Raw genomic sequence first — 21,903 nt, forward strand, 5'->3', positions numbered from 1 at the left:
ACTTACCCACTGGGAGCGAGTTAGGGAGGCTGTGATTTGTGAAGCCCTTAGACAGGGGAACATCTCCAGGGACTCATCTTCTCTTGTAGATATTCCAGGTCACAGGTTCTGAGTCACTGTTATCTTCTGGAGCAAAACTCTTCACAGTTGGCAGCAGGGAATCTAGTAGGAGGCTCTGTGCCTGAAAGCTGTTCCCTGAAACCCACACTCATGGTTTAGGGCATCATGTTCAAACGATTTTTGTTTGATCAAATTTTTTTATATCCCCCTTCCCATTCTTCACCTGTGATGATGAGCATTTGTATATGTGAACAGCAAAATCTTCCCCAAAAATTGTCTGGAATGCGACACTTGATTCTTTTGTACCTGCCCAGGAATATGTGTAGTGGGAAGCTCAGCGTCTGTGGTTGCATCATTCAGTGCACAAACAGGGCCACTTTTTCTTGCCCTGGAAACAGCCACAGGCAGAGCAGGAGACTGGAAGAGACTTTGTCACTGGAGTTCCTAGGATGGCAGTCCCTTTCCCTGCCTGTGTCTGCTCATCACGTTGGGAGGATGATGGGGAGCCACTGGCAAGGCAGGACAGCACAGCCTGGGCTTCCATGGAGTAAGATCCAAGGGGTTGGTAGGAGGAGAGGCTGAGCTGTGCTGCTGCTCACAGCTGCTGGAGGAGGAGTGCTCAGAAGCAAGGCTGGCCCTGCCAATAAAATAGAGTAGGAAATGGGATTTTTGAAGGAGAGCTCAGACTGCCCCTTAGTACGAGAAGTATGAGCAGACTGACCAGAAATAACTGCAAGCTCTTGATCAAAAGCTAAAGTACAAAGAACTTCTTAGTCTGAGCAAAATTATCCATTGTCTGCTGGAGCAGTTGGTTCAGAGCTGGGTCTGTGCAGCACTCAAGAGGACAGGGATAGAACAGTGTCACTTGGGAAGTGACCTTGGATCTCTCTGCAAGTTGTTCAAAGGAACGTCCAAAGCAGTTCTTCAGTGTAGCAAACCCCAAAATGGTGCTGGTCTCTAACCAGCATTTCTAGCTGTCTGGTGGGCTCTAGGATCCATGGGGATCAGCTGGCAGAGAGCTTGGGTGGGGGTGCAGTGGTGACTGGTGATAGAGAGTCCCTAGGGCTGCAAAAGGAGCTGCAGGAAACTTCTAACACCTGGTTACACCGAGCTGTTAAAGGAGCAGCCACAACCTGCTGCCTTCTGGGTTGGCAAAGAAAGGCCTAGGCAGACTCAGAGGTAGGAGAGGAGAAGGGGACAGGAGCAGGTTTGTTGTCACCCTGAAGTGCTGGCAGTCTATAGCGTTTCTGTAAACTTCAAAACTTGTGGAAGAGACATTCCTGTGGCTCACCCTGTGTGGGCTCAGCCTTGGGATTGTAAACAGATGAGATCTTGCTTAAATGGATTATCTCAGTGTGAGTGGGGCTGGGCTGTCCCATCAGCTGGCTCTGATCTCTCCAGCAAAACCCAAGGTGTCAGTGTGACACCTGAGGGCGTGGGATTTTAAGAATAAGTCTCTGTGGCTGTTTGATTTAATACATCACTGTTTTAAATCAATGGGAAACTGCAGTGAAGCACCAGGGGAATCTTGGCAGCCGGGTCTTTTCCGAGCTCGGCGTCTTCACTGAGGGCTCTGCAGCGAGCAGTGGGGTTGTCAGGTGGAGTGTTGCTATTCTAACTCATCTTCAGGGGTGGAAGTATAATTCAAAGAGCTTCACTTCCACCTGTTGACACTCTGCAGGGTGTTCATCATGAGCCTTGTGTGCAGTACAGTGTGGGAGTGTGGCTGTGCTGCTCTGTATGTGCTTGGTGGCAGCTCAGCCTGTGCCCTGACTGTCCCTGTGCTCTCCTTGCAGGGCCCCTCACTGCCAGGACAGCCAGGCCAAGGAAAGAGGATTGGTCATCGAAGCGTGGATGCTTCTGGGGAAACCACCTACAAAAAGGTTTGGGTTTGGGGAGTGGGGGATGGCACCCAAGTGGGTGACAGGCTGAGAGAAGTTCTGGCCCAATAGTTATTAATCTGGTTGAGATTTTTATGCAGCACTCTTGGACAGCACAGTCCTGCAAACAGCAAATCTGAAGCCCTAACTGATCTCTTCAGCAGCTGGGTAAACTTGGTTAGCAGCATGTAGTGCCTGAGATGACCCCACAAAAGTCACAGACATGACTGTGTTGTAATGCAGGGATTGTTATTCTGATTATCTGATGTGAAATGCTCATTGACTGCTCTTTTCCTTTTGCCAGACCACTTCATCCACTCTGAAGGGGGCCATCCAGCTGGGGATTGGATATACTGTGGGAAATCTGAGCTCCAAGCCAGAGAGAGATGTCCTGATGCAGGACTTCTACGTGGTGGAGAGCATTTTTTTCCCAAGGTAAAGGAGAAGGAGAAAAAAATAAATGCATGAACTGCTTCTTTTCTTTTCCTCTCGCTGATTTTTCAAGAGAGCTTCCATCTGTCTTTGGATCAGAGTTGCATGCTCAGAATGTTTTAAATCTGCTCCATGATACACAAACAGAACAGGGGGAAGTGTTGGAATCTGCAGTGCACTGGCCTGCAGGGAAGCACAGTGAAGGATGCAGTACTGTGCACTCCAGTTTGTTACCCTTCCTACGTGCTTGTCTTCCTAGCTGTCCATCTAGAATTTCTTCCACAAAATCCTACCATGTTTTATATGGAAGCAGCTCCTTCTGGGAGCTCTCTAACTGTGAATAAACAAAGCTCATAAAAGTTATGTTCTCTGTATAAATATATTCTGCTTGGCAAGTGGTTGTTCCTTTAATATCTGGAAATAGATTTTGGCAGATAGTTTGAAACCTGTTTTCCTGTTTTCCTACCACAGAAGAAAGGTGGTGTTTGTTGTACCAAAGATGTCTTTTTGCAAGGCTCGGTGCATCTGAAGCACACAGTAGCTTTGGTGTGACTGTCCCTGTCTGGTGAGCGGTAACAGGCTGTGCCATGTGTGTGTTCTGTGCAGTGAAGGCAGTAACCTCACCCCAGCTCACCACTACGCCGACTTCAGGTTCAAGACCTATGCCCCAGTGGCTTTCCGCTACTTCCGAGAGCTCTTTGGGATTCGTCCAGATGATTATTTGGTATGGATATATTTTTAGATTTTGCTGTCTTGTCCTCCTTTATTTACCTTTACCATAAGCATGATGAGGCCCTGGCACAAGTTGCCCAGAGAAGCTGTGGCTGCCCCATCTCTGGGAGTGTTGCAGGACAGGTTGGATGGGGTTGGAGCAACCTTTTGTAGTGGAAGGTGTACATGCCCATGGCAGAGGGTGCAATGAGATGGGTTTAAGATTCTTTCCATCCAAAACATTCTGTGATTCCAAGTCTGAGTTTGCTGAACGGCAGCTGCCCGCCTGTACTGGAGGGAGGCCATGACCTGCACACAGTGTGAGCTGTGTAAGCCCTGCAATGGGCTTCCCTCTCTGGTCCTTGTGGTAACAATAACTTACTGTGTTTACAAGCCAAAGGAGTTGTGTTCTGCTGGGTGCGACCCTGTAATGTCCCCTGCGACTCTAAGGACAAAGATGGGAATTTTTTTTTGTGTACTCACTGGAGAGCTATGTGAGTGTAGTTATTTTAATCATCTTAAAAAGACACAATAAACCACAGCTTGTTCTTGTGCTTCAAAAGCTCCTCAGAGCTGGAAAGGCTGGTTTTCAAATACCTTGGAGTACAAGCTGTTGGGGCTTTGTATGCTCTGTGATTGAATTTGGGCCCTTGCCTTTATGTGACTTCCTGTTCTGTGTGAACTGGGGAAGGAAACACATCCATGAGTGCACATCCTCCCCTTTTGGAACAGCCCTTTTTGTGTGGCTTCACCTGTAGATAGGGGTGGTCGCAGCTGAACACCTGCCAGTGAAACAAACCTGTGCCAATGCCTGGTGGGAGGGTAACAGTGATCTCCTCCTGTGCCAGCCAAGGCAGTGCTGCCTGATGGATGAGTGTTCAGAGCTGAGGACAGGCAAGGAGTATGCCTCAATTGCAAAGGTCATGGCTCCGATTTGTTGTTTCTACTTCTCCTGACTGTCTCTTGCATGCCCCAGCAGCAAATGCCTTGAATTATGCATGAGATGATTAGCTTGATCAGGTCTGGGATTGTTAATCTGTGCAGAGCTGAAAGCCATTTTCATTACATAATGATGAGCATTTAATTTATTGTTCTGATCACCTCCCTCTCCCCATCTCACCTCTCACTGAGCAGTTCTGTGATCCTGCCCTGAACCCACCTGACTCCTGCACTATCTGGGTGGGCACTGACCTAAAAAGTGCATCTGCCTGCCTTGCTTTCTCTTTTTTTCTCCTCTGCTGCCGGGCAAGTCCTTTTTTGAGGACCTGTTTGTGTCCTGATGACCAGATGTGCTCTCCCAGTTCAGGTCCCAGTGCAGAACTCTTTGCTGTGCTTGAGCAGGGCTCCTTCTTTTTCGTTGCACACCTGGGATAAAACTTGTAATGTGTTTTTAGCAGGATTGATGGAGTGAGGTGTGGCTGTAAAAATGCACCCAGGTTGGATGGAGCCTGGAGCAACCTAACCTGGTGGAAGTGTCACTGCCCATGTATGAAATGAGATGAGCTTTAAGGTCATTTCCAGCCCAAACCATTCTGGGATTCTGTGAATCAGGCACTGACTTTTGCAGGGAACAGCGGCCAGGAGAGTGTGCTGAGAACAGCCAGTGTGTTGTGTTCCCTCCAGCACAGTGATATGTGGTTCCCTGAGCAGTCTGTGGTGTCTCCTGGAATCCTCTGTGTCCGTCAGCATGTGCTGGGCTGTGCTCAAAGAGCCTGAATGTGATACGTGCGTGCAGGCACAATGGGAACAGATAAGATGTCATTATGAAGGCTGGATGTTCCTGAAAGCAGATGATTAGTTGGATACTGAGCAGTTGGGATGCTCTGAACTGTAATCTTAGTCTCTAATTATAAATTGTCCATCAGTTTGGTTGCTCAGACCAAACCTATAATGAAAATAGTTCTCTCTTGAGCTTTGCTGCCCCTTAATCTCCCAGGGAGATGACATGATGAGGAAGGCCCTTGAGGCCATAGAACTCAAATCTGCAATAAATGGGGGATGAAGCATCACCTTCTTTTCTTTTTCTTGCCAGTATTCGTTATGTAACGAGCCTCTGATCGAGCTGTCCAACCCCGGGGCCAGCGGCTCCCTCTTCTATGTCACCAGCGACGATGAATTCATCATCAAAACTGTGATGCACAAGGAAGCTGAATTCCTGCAGAAGCTCCTTCCTGGATACTACATGGTGTGTATCACCCAGGACCTCAGAACCAGCTCAGCTTTGTCATGGCAGCTTTTCTGTCATAGCAGAGCATCTCACGGGGCATGTCCTCCACCTGAGTGTCTTATGGCCTGCCCCCATGCTAGGGACAATGTTAACAACATGTCATGAAGCCAGTCCCAGAAGCACAAATCCTACTGATTATTTGCAAACTCTGTGGGTAAAGATGAGGCAGATAATTGTGCTGTAGTTTGGAGGCATGTTCTGGCCTCAAAATGGCTTCCCCAGATGTGTGCTTCTGAGTGCCCTTTTCCCAGAACTAGTTCATTCCTTTTTCACTTGGCAGTGTGCATCTGCCCCAGTCTGCATTTGGGCATGGCTGCTGATTGCAGTCATAGAATAGTTAAACCCTTAAGTTTGGAAAAAAACCACCAAGATCATCAGGTCCAACCTTCAGCTTAGCACCATGATGGTCACCACTAAACCTTGTCCACAAGTGCCACAGCCACACATTATGTGAATGCTTCCAGGAATGGTGACTCCACCACTGCCCTGGACAGCTTGTTCTAATCCTTTACAGCCCTTTCCATGAGGAAATTTCCCCTAATATCCAACCCAAACCTCCTCTGGCACAACTTGGGGCTATTTCCTCTCATCCTGTCTCTTGTTGCTTGATAGCAGAGCCCGACCCCCACCTGGCTGCACCCTCCTGTCAGGGACTTGTCGGGAGCAGAAGGTCCCCCCGAGCCTCCTTTTCTCCAGGCAATAATGCAACCACCCTGGTTTTGTGGGGAAAGCACTGCTGTCCCTGAATCTCTCCCATTCCTGCTGTTTGACCATTACTCTGAGCATTGTCCTGACTTCTACTGGCAGCAGTTCCAAGCTGGAGGCCCCCAAGGTACCAGCCAGTTTTGCACATCAGTCTGGCAAGGCAGGATGTTGAGACCCAGAGACTTGCATTGGGTCAAGTAAATTGGACCCAAACCTGCTGTTCTGGTGTAAAAACCAGGAGCTGTTCTCCCTGCACAACTGTGCTGGAGGTTCCAGATTTATGGATGGGGACTCTTGACATTCACTTAAAACAACCAGGGATTTGTTTGTTGTGAAGATGCCAAGGAGAAGGGGATGAGGAGCAATGCTGCTGCCCCATCTATGTGCCTAGTGCAGTGGGGTTATGTGATCCTACACTGGTTCTGTGAAAATCCTTTCCTCACTCAATATTTACCAGGGAGAATTTACCCAAGAGAGGTTATGGGATGTCTTTGTGTGAGTGACAGCCAGGCCAGGAAGAAATTGTTCCCTGTGAAGGTGGGGATGCCCTGGCACAGGTTGCTCAGAGCAGCTGTGGCTGCTTCATCCCCAAGAGGATTCCAGGCCAGGTTGGACAGGTCTTGGAGCACCCTGGGACAGTGGAAGGTGTCCCTGCCCATGGCACAGGTGAAACCAAATGGTCTTTGCAGTCCCTTCCAACCCAAACCATCCTGAGATTCTGTTGATCACTTGCTTTTGCAGGTGACACTCACATTCCTGGACAAGGATGAGTTTTCTTGGAAAGCACTGCCTGTTGCCTAATGTGTGTGGTAAATCAGGTGTGGGTTTTTGAGTGGGAGTGGAGTTGCACTGTTAATTCTGCCATCATCAGTCAGTGAATCCGAGTGACCTGTTGCAGCTTCCCACTGTGTGTGGGTTCTGTGGTGCTACCCCTGATCACCCTGCTGCTCCTGGGAAAGCAGCTGTAGCAAAAGAGTCAGGGAAAGGAACCAGGGTGGTTTCATCCTGAGTTATTTTAAAGCTGTTTCCATTTACCTGCCTCTGTTACTTTTGGCACTCTCCAAGAGGGCTCACTGCTGTGCCCAGGTGGGTGAGTTGAGGGGAATGAAATTTTAATACAGTCACATTTCTGCTGTCTGTCAGAACCTGTCAGGTCTCTTTCCTGCCACAGCATGCAGAGAAGTTTTGTTTCTTTCCCAAATGTGCCCAAAGCTGAACAAGCAAATCTTGCCTGTCATGTCATTCCTAATTATTCTGCTGCCTAAAAAAAGGAGATGACAGCAGAACAGGATATCCGTGCTTTCTGGTTGATTGCTTTATAAAGCAACTCCGCAACAGGAGGAAAACATTTATGTTGTTTTGTTTAAAAAATAGCCCTGTCCATGGTTTATTCTGGGCTGGAAAACAGCTCTTGATTCTGACACTGGTAGAGAGATAAAGAGAGTTGTTTTTTTTAAGCTTGAAGTTCCCACTTACTGTGTTTATTTCTCTCCCAGTTTGGTTTCCTTTTTTCAGTTGCTGTACTTGGGGAAAGCAGGGGATTTCTGGACTTGGTTATTTGCCCAGAGAGTGCTGAACATCTCAGTCCCTGTATTTTCAGGTCCTAAAGCCACTGAAATGCAGGACTTTGTCAAATGCATACACTGAGCTCCTGTTAAGTTCAGAAAACCTCTCAGCAAAGAATCCCTAGTCCAACTGTTGATATGCTTTCTGGTGAACACAGCAGGAATTTTCTGCTCAAATGACCTTTCTCTGTGCTTCTTTCCACCCTTGCTACAGAATCTGAACCAGAACCCCCGGACTCTGCTGCCCAAGTTTTATGGACTGTACTGTGTGCAGTCCGGGGGCAAAAACATCCGCGTGGTTGTGATGAACAACATCCTGCCTCGAGTGGTGAAAATGCACCTGAAATTTGACCTCAAAGGTTCAACCTACAAACGCCGGGCATCCAAGAAGGAAAAAGAAAAGTCCAGCCCTACGTACAAGGATCTGGACTTCATCCAAGACATGCCTGAGGGCCTGATGCTGGATGCAGACACCTTCAGTGCTTTGGTGAAGACATTGCAGCGAGACTGTCTGGTAAGGAGGGAGCAGCTCAGGGACAGGGCAAGGAACTCTGTGGCTCTCAAGCATGAGGAAGAGCAATTCCTGATTGAGAACCTTGCTAATGAGCCCAGAGTAGGATTAGTTCTTTCTCCTGCACTTTTCCCTGAAAGCCAAGCAGTAGAGTTGGATCTCATGACAGCCTCTGAGGACTGAGGCTGTGCTCCTTTGCCTGGTGCTTCACACTTTGGCAGCCTGCTCCCCTTGTAGCTGCTTTGCTGGAGCATTTTCCCAATCACCATGCAGCAGATACAGTGGTGTTGTTTGCAAGCCTTCAGGCCTTTGCTGTGATTGTGGGATGGCCAAACTCTGTGCAGTCAAGCCCAGAGGTCACTGTTGGTTCAGAAACTTCCAGGCTCTGTCAAAAGAGTTGTTAGTGGGGATGTGGATGGGATGCTTTGCTTTGATTGCTTTGATTCCGTGCTTTGGGTTCTGTATTTCTGCTGCTGGCTTGATATTTTGTCTTTGTTCTTGAACTCAATATTTACCTGTAGGTATTGGAAAGCTTTAAAATCATGGACTACAGCCTCCTGCTTGGGGTTCATAACATAGACCAGCACGAGCGGGAGCAGCTGTCGGAGGGAGCCCACAGCACGTCAGATGAGAAGCGTCCCGTGGGGCAGAAGGCCCTATACTCCACAGCCATGGAGTCCATCCAGGGAGGGGCTGCCCGGGGGGAGGCCATAGACACGGACGACACGTAGGTGAAACCTGGGCTCGCTCATGCTGCTGGGAGGTGGAGGCTGGGAAATCCCTCACGAGGCCCAGAGGTGTTGCTGTTCCTTTGGGGGGCTCCCTGGGGGTCCCCCTAAGCTGTGTGTTGGCTGGTAGCAGCAGGCAGGCAAGGAGACTCCACACGGCTTCTGAGCTGCTAATTAGATGAGGGTTTATTGGTTGTCACATCCCAGGGAGCAGCATGTTTTCTGAGGGGGAAAGGGGGAAGGGGGAGAGAGGGGGAGCCTAGGGGGAAAAGGGCCAAGAGAGACTTCTCATCGCCCCCCAGAGTTTAACAGGACGATTCAAGGTGGGCGCGGAATCAGACTTGGGCCAAGGGGATTACAGATCCGTGATACTGCAGGGGAGGAGCACAGGCTTGGATAAACGGTTCATTTTCAAGGGGTGAGACAGAGCAAACCTTTTAACTAAAATGTAACACCACACACAGGAACTGTTCAAGGGAGCAGCTCTCCTGGGGTTTTGGTAGTGCTGCCATTGTGGTGGGAAAGGGGGAAGCCAGGGTGGGAAATAGTTCTGTAAGGCTCTGGCCTCACAGCTGTCTCTCCTCTTAGGGATGGCTGTAGGTTGTCAGCTTGTGTAACAGCCTTTAAACATCCACCCATTCCCGGGGGAGGAGACAGTTCTTGCTCAGCACCCAAATACTGAAGCAGAAGTAGGGATCAACCTGTCCCTAGGAGCCTGGAGTTCTCCATCACTCCCACCTCTGAAATCCCTGGCAGTTCCCTGAGGCCATCCCAGTGGGGTTGGCAGACAGCAATGTAGCCAGGTGCTGGAGTCACTGCTGGAGCTGGAGGCTGGGGTTTGCCCTAAGCCTGTGCTGTGCTTGACCTGGGATTCTGCCAAGCTCCCTGGCTCTTGAGCCACGGAATGGTGGAGTTTGCTGCTTGCTGCTGTCTGAAACCAGCTGCTGTGGGTTTGATGGAGGGTCATTCCTGAGAGCTGAGATAATACGGTGGTGTTTCTAGTCCTTCAGGTAGCATCAATAATTGCAGTGGCTACCTGAAGGAGTATCTGGCACTCCTGTGCTTTGGTTGTGTGCTGGTGCCAATGGTTGCTGCACTTTGGTAGGATGGCATTAGTGTGGATGGGACTGGAATCCTTTGTCCTGAAGGATTTACTGCCCTAATGCCAGACAGCTCTCACTGACCCGATAAATTACCTGATCCCCAGGATAAGGTAGGCAGGAGAAAGCTCCATGGTGCCTTCTGGCCCAGGAAGAGCTGTGCCACACAATACAGGTTCTTTCACAACAGTGGTGTTTGGCCAGGCAGTGACCCTGGGACACCTGGGGTCAGGCCAGGTCACTCGGTGACTCCCATGGTTGTGCACAAAGTGGGCACACTGGTTTTACAATGTGTCTGACACCACACCAGAGCCCCTTAGCACAGCTGCTGTTGCCCTTCCCCAGAGCTTGGGTGTTACAGGTGCTCTGGCTGAGGCTGCACCTGCTGAAGTTCTGGTTTACCTGCAGGATGGGAGGGATCCCAGCAGTGAACGGCAAAGGAGAGCGTCTCCTGCTGCACGTGGGAATCATAGATATCCTGCAGTCATACAGGTAGGTAACCTGGCAGTGTGGGTTGGTTTTGCATTAAATTGATACTTGGTGAGGAGAGAAACCACCACACAGTGTGTCTTTTCTGGCTGATAACATCTCTTTTAGTACCAAATGAAAGCAGGGGGCCTGTTCTCTCCTGTAGACTGTGAGGATGAGCAGATATGGCTGCCCCAAGCTGGCCATAGGCTTCCTTCACGTCCTTAGAACAGCTGGGGACACTCAACCCTTTGTCCAGGATGATGAGCTGCTCATATAGTTTCCCACCTCAGTGTGGGAAGCATATCTCCAGGGGTGTAAGGTGTACCTCTTCCAGCCCAGCTCCTCCTTCCCTGTGGTGTTCCCAGGCACTCCTGACCTCCTGGGGGAGATGCTGGAGAAAGCTCAGTCCTGGTGACCTTGGCAGCTCAGGGATCTCCCTATAGGGTATGACAGGGGGCTTGGTACAGAGTGCATGCCTGAATCTTTATTTTTCTCTCCACTTCTCCTTGGAATTAGGTTCATCAAGAAGTTAGAGCACACCTGGAAGGCCCTTGTCCATGATGGGGTGAGTGTTTGTGCAGAGGCAGGAGTTGTCCAAGCGTTGCAGGATTACTTGGTGACTATTTATGGAGCCTGATCTGGCACAGCTGCAGCTGATGAAAATGAGGGGCAAGCAGTTCTTGCCCCTCATTCCTGCACAGCAGGGTGGTGCCACTTATTCCCAGCCAGGCTTCCTTGCTCGATCCAGCTCCTCACACATTGAGCTGTTGTGCTCACAGCTTTCCTCCCCTGCTCTGTCTCCCATGACACCAGGAGCACACACCCAGTTGTGTATGTTCCTGGGCTGTCAGGAGCCCTGTGCTGTTCTCTCTGGTGACTGGCTGTTTCCACCTCAGCAAGCTCTCTGCCAGCAAATCCCTTTCCATGTTTCCTTGCTGGCTTCATTCCTGCAGCAGCCAGGTGTGTGTTTCTGAAAGAACAACCTTGGATGTGGGAACCATTTTTCAGCCTTGCATTTCCTGGCTTCCTTTAAAGTGGCAAAGGAAATGTGGAGATGCCAAGTCATGGAATTGCAGTCAAATATCAGAAGCAGAAAGAGCTTCAGTTTTACTATTTTAAACAAGAACATTTGAATTGTATGGAGACCCTTGGCTGAATTTGGGTGTCTGTGTGGTGTGCAAAAGTATCCAGGTTTGATTGGAATGGCAGCCAGCAAAGCCAGAAGAAATTTCATGTATGCAATCAGGCCAGTGTTTAAAAAAAATCCAGGAAGTCTACAAAGGAATAAAATCACCAAAATCCATTATAAAATGACAGCAAGAATATAATCAAACGCAATCAGAGGCAATGCTTCAGGGTTATTTATAGCATTAATTAGAGTGTTTCAGTTAAGCCTTTCCATTTTAAAGCTCTGTCAGTGCTAACTGTTGGAATAAAAAAGACTGTGTTAGTTGTTACAGAAATTCTGCCTTGATAGATCATTTTAAAATTAAACAATTGTTTCTTGCTGTTGTAGGACACGGTGTCAGTACACAGACCTAGCTTTTATGCAGAGAGATTCTTCAAATTCATGACTAACACGGTGTTTCGAAAGAATTCCTGTAAGTACCAAGTTCTGGGGCTGCTGTGCTCTGAGGTTTTACCTTGGCCTTGCTGCTGCAGGCTTCAGTAGGAGTCTGGGCTGGAGCCTGAGCGGGGTTTTCCAGTGTGGTATAGCTGGGAGAGCTGGGGGTGGACAGCCTGGAGAAGGCTCTTAGGAGACTTTAGAGCCCCTTCCAGTGCTTAAAGGGGGCTTAGAAAAAGGAGGGGGAAGAACTTTTTATACAGGCAGATAGTCACAGGCAAGGGGCAATTGTTTTGAGCTGTCAGGGTTAGATGAGAAGTTAGGAAATCTGAGGGTGGCCAGGCCCTGGTAGAGGGTGCCCAGAGCAGCTGTGGCTGCCCCTGGATCCCTGGAAGTGTCCAAGGCCAGGTTGGACAGGGCTTGCAGCAACCTGCTCTAGTGCCCATGTCCCTGCCCATGGAGGGGGTGGAATGAGATGCATTTTTAAGGTCCCTTCCAACCCAAAACACTCCATGATACAGAGCAAAGCTAAGAACTGCAGAGCCCTCAGATTGTCACAGCTTGCCTTGGTCTGCTCAGGCTCCCACCCAGTCCCTGCACCTGACCTGGGTTCAGCCCACAAGGGATGTGTGTGTGGGCAGAGCCTCTCCTTGTGAAGGGAAAAACACCTCTGGTGTGACAGTAGTTTGTGGTGGTACTTTGACTCTCGGGTTTTCTGTGGGTGAAATGGCTCCCGAGATATTAAAGAGTCTTTTTCCCAGCCCCATGACTGAAGAAGAAGTCAAGATTCCTCGGCTCTGGTTCTTAAGGTTGTTTACTTTCTCTTATCCATTACATTCTTTCTCTGACCTGCTGACTGCCCTTGGGGTGGTGTTAGCTTTTTATACTAAGAACTACATGTACTTTATTTACAATAATTTTCCAATACCTATCACCTATGTTAGACAGTCTGTCTCTACTCTAAACCAGTCCAGAAGTGTCACCATCCCAGCACAAGACAGAGGACAAGAAAAAGGAGAAGGGCAGGACACGCCCAGATTCCTCCATCTTGCCTCTTGAACCCCCATTCTAAATCCCCAAAATTCTACTTTTCCACCCTGTGACAAATTAACCATCATTCTACTCAAACTCTCGTGGCTTGTAAATCTTCACACAAAGTTGGCAATTTTCTCCAGGGGCTAAAATCGAAGGCACAGGTGTCTTTGACTCCGTGCCAAGGTCTCTGGGTCTCTGAGCCCCCTGCCAGGGTCTCGAATCCTCCAGGGCAGTCAGAGCAATGTCCTGGGTTCCGACATTTGACCTTCTCTGCCTCCCCCAGCTCTGAAGTCGTCCCCCTCCAAGAAAGGGCGCAGTGCCTTGCTGGCTGTGAAGACAGTGGGTCCCACGGCGGCGTTCTCGGCCAGCCAGCTGGCCTCCGACAAGGACGACACCCAGTACGACCTGCGGGCGGCCAGGAGCTACCCCACGCTGGACGATGAAGGTGACAGCCCCGCTCAGGGTACTGCCTCTGTGCTTACCCTCTCTTTCCTAGCAGTTCTTTAGGATCCTCCCTTGTTCTCATCAAGTTCCCCACTGTGCACCAACTGCAGATCTTTCCTCATGGATAGCTCTTCATTGCATGTCTTGCTGTGCTTTGCAGGTGCTAAACCTAACCAGGACAGGGAAGAAGGTAAGAGTGCATTGTTTTGTCACAGCGCCAGCAGGTACTTGATGCGACACCTCTGCATCAAAGGAGACCAAATCCCTTCTTTGCAGCACTGTGGGGTTCTGCAGTAATAATGGTCACCTGCATCACTGCTGCAAGACAGCTGCTGCCAAGGGGCGCCATAAGTCATAGCCCAAAGCCAACAGAAAGTTGCATTTTCTACCCTTTAAAAAAAAGATTGGGGGGGGTGACTGGGAACTGCAGCACTCCAATGACAGTATTTGGGCAGTTATAACAGGCAGGATCTTGCCGTTGGAAAACAGATGAATGGGCTGGTTCTGTACTGCCTTTCCTTTACTTCCCTCTGGCTGCATTTACAGCTGAGTGCTGGAGGACAAGCTCCTCCAGTGCATGGGTGTTGGATTGCTCCCTGTGCAAAGCACTGAACACTCAGTTCATCTCTTAATTCACTTGGATATTTATCCCTGGTGATCCAAGCCTTTAATCCAGCTTTGGTCACCAGTGAGAAGTCTTCACTGGCATTCTGTTCCCTGCCTGTTGTGCTGGAAGTGGTGCTGACTGGCTCTCCCCAGAGGATGCCTTGGGAGAGGCTGTCATGACCCAACTAAACTTCTGCCTGTCTGTGGTTTGAGTGCCCAGTCCCAATGTGGGTGTGCAGGTTCATGGTGGAACAGCCTCGCACAGGGCTGCTGTAGGTGAAGTGTTGGTGTTTGACTTAATCATCTCTTCTTCCTGCCTCTCCCCTGCCCTTCCCTTGGCCAGCAGGCAGGCCAGACCTGCTCCCTTGTACTCCTCCTTCCTTTGAAGAAGCTACCACGGCCTCCATAGCCACAACACTATCGTCAACATCTCTGTCTGTTCCCGAGCGATCCCCCTCGGAGACCTCTGAGCAGCCCAGGTACAGGTGAGGAGATTTCCCTGCTCCCACTGGTGCTGAGTGGCTGCTCTTGCTCTCTGTGCTGCAGATCCCACAGGCTGCCCTGCACTCTGCAATGCTAATGACCGATTTTAATTAAATCTCTCCTGGGAGCAAGCAGACACAGCTTTGATGGGATTAATTATTGCTGGAAGAAGTGTCAGCTGTTAAGTAGAACATCTCCCTCATGGGATGTGGAGGTAGATTTGGGGACAGTGCAGGATTTCTGGCTTAAATTGCTGCTCCAAACTCTCCTGTTTTCTTTCCACAGGAGGCGTACACACTCCTCAGGGCAGGATGGCAGGTGAGAAATGGCTCTCCTGTCTTTTTATCTCTTCTTCTCTCTGCTGCACAGAGACCTCATGTTTATCCCTGTGCAAAGGTCACTTAGAGGGCTGAGTGGGAATTTCAGCAGCTCCAGGATTTTGGCATGGATGCTGAGCTGCTTCTGCAATCAGATGATCCCCATTTCTTACACAGAATTTTCCTTGCAAAGCAGATCTGTTAATGCTTTGAAAATACCAATTATTTGATAGGAAAGGGGACAAGAGTATTGTCCAAATTTACCCACCCACCCAGCACCAGAGTCAAGGAAGGTCACTTAAGTCCCTTTAAGAGCAAGTAAGTGAGCCCTGACAGCAGGAACATTCCTCCTCTGAGCATCTGCTTGTGGCCTGGGCAAAGTGAAAGGGTTTTGACTTTATGAGGCACTCAGCACCCTCAGTACCCACAAAAGTAGCTTCCAGTGTTTTCAGAAATCTGTGAGGCTTTTTTCCTCCTATGGTGTCTCAGAGCCAAGGGCAAGGTAGGACAGAAATGCTGTGCTGTAGAGGGGTGTCTGATTTTAGAGGCTCTTATAATTATATTATTGTGCATTATTGTGGAATTATTTTGCATCAGTAAAAATTACCCCATTGCCCATGTCAGCAGGATCTGCATGAGGAGTCAGCGGATACTGCTGGCTCTGCCCTCGCTTTCCAGGATATTGTGTAGGTGTAGTAGGCTTTGAAATGACATCAGAGACTCAGTCCTAGGATGTGCCATAGCCAGAGGAGCCTGACAGGCTGATGTCCTCTCTCCCTGCTGTCAGTGTTTGGTGCTTGGAAGGAAAGGTCTTTGGAAGATGAGAGTTTGGCCCACATTACAGGCATCTGCTGTTGTTCCAAGCTTTGAGTGATTTACTGAGTTCAGTTGACAAGCACTGTGAAAAAATCCTTTTCTGTGGTATTTCCTAATGAAAATACCTCTGGATGTTGCATGTTGCTGAATCCTGCCCTGGAGGGCAGGGACCTGCTCACTGTGAGAAGTGTCAGGGACTTGTGAAGCATCTCATTTCCTGCAGAATCCAGTGTTAGAAATTGCTGAAAATTGGAGACTTAAACCCAGGCCCCAGTGGTGGGACCCATGTGGCAAATGCAGTGACTTCATCCAAAATAGTTCAGACTCATTGGTACCTCCTGGAGGGAGGGAGCTGCTGTAGTATGTGACTGCTCCTCCAGAAATGGGTCAGGTGAGTCAGAGTGACCTGGGAGCATTCAGGGAGCTCAGTGGCTTGGTCAGAGTAGATCTGTCACAGATTTGCCAGAGCTACACTGACTGTCTGCAGGTGTGGCCACCTTTGCTGTTTTTTGTCTAGTTTGTCCCTTTCTAATCCCAGTGCTTCCATGTGCCCTTCCTGGGAGAGTAGGGATCTGTGCACTTGCGGAGCTCTCTGGGATCCCCTGGTGAAAACCAGTGCAGACACAAATTTATTAAAGCAAGAATTTACATTCCTGAGCTGAGATGGAGAAAACGTTACCCAATTTGCTCAAGAATGTGTCGTGCCTCTGGTTATTCTGGTCTGCTGGGGAATTCAGTCCAGGTTTGAGGTCCAGCCCTGTGAGGAAGAGTGTAGCAAGTTCTGTGCATGGAGCTAGATTGAAGTGCTGCCCACTGATCAGAGCCAGCCCTGCAGGAGCATGGCAGTGCTGTCAGTGAACCCAGGCTCAGCCCTTCTCTGACAGCTGCCCCTTGGCTGGGCAGGCTCCTGCTCCTCCTTCCCATGGGGACAGTGCAGCCAGCCTGCTGGCACAAGTAATTACTTTAATAGCATGAGGTATTAAAGTGAAGATTGTCAGAAACAGTTCCAGATAAATCCCAACCCTGGAACAGCTTTGGTGTGCTGGGAGTCTTGGAGGAGGTCAGAGGCTCTGGCCTGGATGCCAGGCTAACTCTGGACACAGGTTTTCCCTGGAGGTCAGTTCTCTTTGCTCCCATGCTCCATTTGACACTGCCCATCTTTCCTGCTGCAATGGCTGTTAAACTCCTTTGCTCTTGTCCTCTTTTCCCACCTTGTTATTCCTGAGTGCTGTAATCTTCCCTCTCTTTTTTCTGGGAGTTTTGGTTATCCATACCCTCAGTCCTGAGAGGTCTGAGTGCTCCCTCTGAGCTGAAATCAGCCACTGAATCTGTGCTGGGAGCCCAGTGCCACAGCAGCAGCAGCAGCAGCGGCAGCTGTGTGCTGGGGCAGAACTGCATAGGAGGCTTGGCTGGCTCTGGACTGAATTCAGGCTGACTTAAAATTGAGGGCTATGCATAACTCATGTCCAGCTGAGTCTTTGGGCTTGTCTCCCCTTTGGTTTCCAGGTCACATGAGGAGGTGCGGGTCCAGGAGGAGGTTCAGCAAATCAGTGTCGAGCTGGAGCCCAAGTGTGATGTTGAGATTGTAGCTCCTGAAGAAGAAGTCAAAGAGTGAGTGTTTTAGAGTGTTGCAGATCCCACCCAGTGGGTTTTGAGCTGTGCCTGCTTGTGCTGGAGGCTTTGCTGGAGTCATGGGTGTTCAGTGAGGCTGAGCACAGTACTGACCTGACCTGCCCTGATGTGACCTTTCAGGATATGATAGCATAGCATCTTCAGAAGCTCCTCTGTAATAAATCCGTTTTGCTTGCTCCTGTCCTGACTGCAGTGACTAGACTGTCATTTCTTTCCCCTGTGCAGAGAGGCAGCTTCTTCAGCCTGTGCCATTGTCACATCCACAGCCACCATAGAGGTGGAGACGGCCAGCCAGGCCTCGGAGCCAGCCAGCCAGGCCTCGGATGAAGACGACGTGCCAGTCACAGACATTTACTTTGTAAGAGACCTTCTCCACCTGGCCCTTGGGGGGTGATGGGAAGGGTTGGACAAGGCTGTCAGTATCGTTCCAGGGAGTCAGGTGGGCTGTGGCTGCCCTGCACCATCTTGGTGTGAAGCACCTTGAGACCTCCATGCTGGGTGGGTTTTAGAATGCAGGGAACTGGATTAAACTTGGAGAACTCAGAACAGCATCTAGTGGGGATCACACAGGTGGCACTCCTGCTGTGGACGTAGCTGTAGCTGTGCTGCTCTACTTCCAAGCACAAGTGTTTGTCTAGGCCAGCACATTTGCTCCTGGGACAAGCCAAGGTGATGTGGGTGCAACAGAGAGGTTCTTTCTTCCTCAGCCAGAGATCTTGGCTGCTTTCCTGACACAAGCATGGCCTAGACCCAAAGGGAGGTGGTTGCAGAGGGCGACCCTGGGCTCTGGTGAACTCCGGCTTTTCCTTTCCCTGCAGGCTGCATTAGGTGATGCAGTGGGAGTCTAGTGCTGAGCCAGGGAGTAAGTTGGTGGTTGGCAGCAGAGTGCCGTGGAGCCTGGCGCTGGTCCTCACTCAGCTCCCACAATGGCTGAGCAACTTCTGCAGACCAGAGAAGAGGTTTTTTAGCGACCTGTACCTGTCCCATGGATTCCCAGAGCACAGCTGAGTGCCTGTCCCATGAGAGCTGAGCTCTCTCTTGTGCCTGGGCACTGGAACCCTCATTAAAAGAGGTGCCCGGCTCCTCCCTGCTCGGACTTGTTGCTGTTAGTTCTGTGGTGCTGGAGACAACCTGAGCCCATGCAATGGGCTCCTTCAGGCTAAACTAAAATGCAGCAGTGGCCTTTCCCTGGACTCTTGTGACTCTGCTGCAGAGCTGCTCACTCATTGCCGAGTCACTCTGAGGCTCTTGGGAGCTGTGGAAGGAATCAGCCCTGTTTTACAGCTTGTTTGGGGTTGGATGCATGCTGTTCAAAATGCAAACAGCTCCTCTAACACTGCCCCCTCCTTGCCTGTGGATGGCAGCTGTGTGCAGGCAGATCCTGCCTGCTCCCCTGGCAAGTGTCTTCTAGTGAGGGTCACCTGCTCTTCTTCCCTGTCCCTGGGCATATGGACTGCCCCCAGCTTGAGGGGCACCTCTCTTCCAAGAGAAAATTCTGCAGAATATGTTCACAGAGAGTGTGACTGACTGCTCATCAGCGTTTCATACTTCATCTGAGTCCGAGTTTTGCATTAAATGTGTGTCGTGTGCTGTGGAGTGTTTATCACTGCTGGGATGAAGGGAAAAGCTGATTTGAGTTCCCATGGGCACTCTCCTTGGAAAACCACTTGAGCTGGAGCTCAGGTGAGGCTGCACGCGTGCGCTCAAGTAGCACCACAGCTGCTCCTGCAGGAGTGCTCAGGGGCAGTGGTGGGTGAAGGGATGGTGTGTGCAGAGGAGGATTTGGCCAGTCCCAGGAGACTGTGGTCTGATGACTGAAGTCTGCCCCCAGAGAGCACTTCATTCTCCTGTTTATCCCCAGGGAATAAAAGTGCAGAGTGTGGCAGGGCATGGGCGCCGCTCTTCCCTGCACGGCTTTCCCACCTGCTCACCCGTTCAGGCCTGGAGTTGCCCAACCCCTTGTTTTTTGCTTTCTCTTTCATCCTCTCTTTCACATCACCCTTTTTTTCCTCTGTTTCCTTTCTCACCTCACTTGTCCTGGGGCCACTCAGTTCACAGATGGGAGGTACTGGATTTACTCTCCCCGCCAGCGCAGACTCCGAACTACTTCGCATTCCTCTGGGATTGTAAGTGACCATGCCAGCACAGCATGTAAGGGAGCAGAGCTGCAGCTTTGAAACACTGGGGCCAGCATCCCATTTCTCTCAATGGCTGGGGCTCTGGATTGAGTGGGCATTAGGAACCAGCCCAGCAGAAATGACACCAGTGGATCTTGTAGGATCTGAGAGAATCATGAGCTGTGTCCCTTTTCTGCAGACTGGTGGCACAGCTCCTACCCTGGGATGGGCCATAGTGTCACCCAGCCCTTGGGAAAACTGACAGCAGTGAGGCCGTGGCACAGGTTACCCAGAGAACCTGTGGTTGCCCTCTCTCTGGAAATGTCCAAGGTCAGACTGGATGGGCTTGAAGCAGCCTGGGTTAGTGGAAGGTGTCCCTGCCCATGGCAAGGGATACTGGGTGATCTTCCATCCCAAACTGTTCTGTGATTCTTAGTACCAGATCTGGCCAGAGAGGCATCAGGGCCTCTCTAGGTGATGTCAGGCTCAGCTCCCTCAGCTCAGGAAGAGGGTTTGAAAGACACCAATAAGATGTTTTGAAGGTTTTAAGACTCCAGTAGCAAACAGAACTGTTTTAGCTTGTGGGGAGCATCTCATAAACCAAATGAGGCAGGAGCTGGTACTGAGTTAGGCTGGAGAGCTGAAACCAGCCCTTTCTCAGCATCACTAGTGTGCTCCCTCCTCACTGAAGGTGTTCTATGAGCAGGCAGGATTTTCCTTTCCAAAAGATGCAGGGAGGCATTTCAGCTTTTATGGGCTGAATCTAGAGCTGAGACTGTTCTGGGGTTTAGCATTTAGCTTCTCATGCTTTGGGAGAGCTGCTGTCCCCAGGGGGTGGTGGCAGTGCTGCCGGAGCCTTGCTGGTGCAGCCTGGTGCTCCCGTTTGAGTTACAGGCAGGGTGCATGGGGAAGCAGGGGCAGGAATGTGCCCCTGGCTGTTGCTGATGGCATGAGGAAGGTGCTGCTGGGCAAACAGGCAACTCCTCCTACAGCCCCTCCTGCGCCTCAGCTGGGTTTGGCTGCTCTGGCACCGGGAGGGGTAATGCCAAGCACTGGGTGCTCCTTTATCTCCCGCAGCTCCCCGCATGCATCCAAGCTCCTAAAAGGCTCTGAAAGAGACTGGCTGGAACATTTGGTTCAGTCAGGATGAATGAACCAACATGGATGAAAAAGAGGATGTGGGACAAGCTTGATGTGGTCAGGAGGTTTCCTGTACCTCTGACAGAGCCCTATGAGAAGCTCCAGACAGGCTTCTCAGCCTTCCTTTCTCCCAGCAGTCTCTACTAATGGAGCTGCAGTTACTGGGGAGTTCAGCATGTGGAGCCCAGTGCTTCAAAGCTTCTCTGGCTTCCTGTAGTTCCTTGTACATTGTAGACTGTCACGCTCAGTTCCTGGGCTGGGAACACTGCAGCCCTCTTCCAAACACTCAGTTCTGCTTCTCTTCCTTTGCAAATGCCAGGCTGGGTCAAGGGAGCTCCTCTGGAGAAAAAAGAGCCTGTTTTCAATGTAAATGGGGCCCCCCTGGGAACACTGGCAGCAGAGACCAGCCCTTGAATCTGTGCTGTGTAGGCAGCAGAGTGTGTCTTCTCACAGCAATGCCCAGTGCTCTGATAACTGTCCCTCAAGGCACACCTCCTTCCCCTCATTCTTTCCAGGGTCCAGCTGTGTTTTGCCTCCTGTGTTGTACTTGTTCCCATCACCCAAATCTCAGCAATAACTGTTTCCTTTCTGTGGCCACCATCCTCCATGGTCTCACCCCAGCCCCACTGCCTTCTGCAGAGAAGGAGGAAGGCACAATAAACAAATCCAGTTTCCCTGTAAAAGCCCTCCTGGATATCAGTTTGTAGCATGCACAGGGCTCTGGAAATGGGAGGGTGAGAGCTGGTAGCAGGTAGCAGGAGCCCAGAGCTGTCACTGCTCTTAGGTAAGTCACTTCCCAAATCTCTCGGTTTCTCTGGAGCCAGGATGATGCCATGGCCGGGAGCTGAGGTTTCCCTGACATCTCAAAAGCTCTAAAACTCCATCCCTATGAGAGGAGAGGGTGTGCCACCCCCACTGCAGCTGGCACAGTGTCCCGGTTGGCAGGGAGCCGGTATGTGCTGAGGATGAGGAGGGCTCCTCTGCTGAGAGCTGCCTCTGGGCTCAGTGCTCTCCCTGCAGGTGGATAGCTGTTCTTACTATATTGTTTCCTGCTCTTTTTATTTTCTCCTTTTATTTTTTCCTCTTCTCTCCTTTGCTCCCTGCTCTGCTGCTGCTCTCCCTGCATTCTCCCTGCCGTCTCTGGCCACTCTGGCAGCCGACAGACGAGAGGAGTTGGGTTTACTCCCCGCTCCACTATAGCACTCAGCTCCACTCTGTCTCCGATGAGGAGAGCGATACAGTAAGTGTCCAAAGCCGTGTGCCGGGCGCCTGCTGCATTGGGCTCGCAGTTTGTGCTCCCTCTGCAAGGTCAGCGCGGCCTCTGGCAGCGTGGGGCTCCTGCATGGCTGCAGCAGAGCC

The 21,903-nt window shown here is 50.5% G+C and overlaps 1 protein-coding gene across 8 annotated transcripts in view; it reads left to right on the forward strand.

Annotated features, from left to right (window-relative positions):
• Positions 1 to 21,903, forward strand: part of PIP5K1C (phosphatidylinositol-4-phosphate 5-kinase type 1 gamma) — a 51,565-nt gene that overhangs the window by 26,968 nt on the left and 2,694 nt on the right. For 2 of the 8 annotated variants that reach the window (XM_059870145.1, XM_059870152.1), the window contains 16 exons: positions 1,857 to 1,943; positions 2,245 to 2,375; positions 2,979 to 3,096; positions 5,116 to 5,268; positions 7,795 to 8,094; positions 8,613 to 8,818; positions 10,328 to 10,411; positions 10,907 to 10,955; positions 11,907 to 11,991; positions 13,273 to 13,452; positions 13,594 to 13,623; positions 14,383 to 14,524; positions 14,808 to 14,840; positions 17,162 to 17,266; positions 17,513 to 17,645; positions 18,106 to 18,970. In XM_059870145.1, coding sequence (XP_059726128.1) covers positions 1,857 to 1,943; positions 2,245 to 2,375; positions 2,979 to 3,096; positions 5,116 to 5,268; positions 7,795 to 8,094; positions 8,613 to 8,818; positions 10,328 to 10,411; positions 10,907 to 10,955; positions 11,907 to 11,991; positions 13,273 to 13,452; positions 13,594 to 13,623; positions 14,383 to 14,524; positions 14,808 to 14,840; positions 17,162 to 17,266; positions 17,513 to 17,645; positions 18,106 to 18,135 — 1,866 coding nt within the window. In that variant the 3' untranslated portion in view covers positions 18,136 to 18,970. The remainder of the gene's footprint in view (positions 1 to 1,856; positions 1,944 to 2,244; positions 2,376 to 2,978; positions 3,097 to 5,115; positions 5,269 to 7,794; positions 8,095 to 8,612; positions 8,819 to 10,327; positions 10,412 to 10,906; positions 10,956 to 11,906; positions 11,992 to 13,272; positions 13,453 to 13,593; positions 13,624 to 14,382; positions 14,525 to 14,807; positions 14,841 to 17,161; positions 17,267 to 17,512; positions 17,646 to 18,105; positions 18,971 to 21,903) is intronic. The other 6 variants (XM_059870146.1, XM_059870147.1, XM_059870148.1 and 3 more) reach the window with 6 other exon arrangements.

Source organism: Haemorhous mexicanus, chromosome 29 (genome assembly GCF_027477595.1).
Source record: "Haemorhous mexicanus isolate bHaeMex1 chromosome 29, bHaeMex1.pri, whole genome shotgun sequence".
Lineage (NCBI taxonomy): Eukaryota > Metazoa > Chordata > Aves > Passeriformes > Fringillidae > Haemorhous > Haemorhous mexicanus.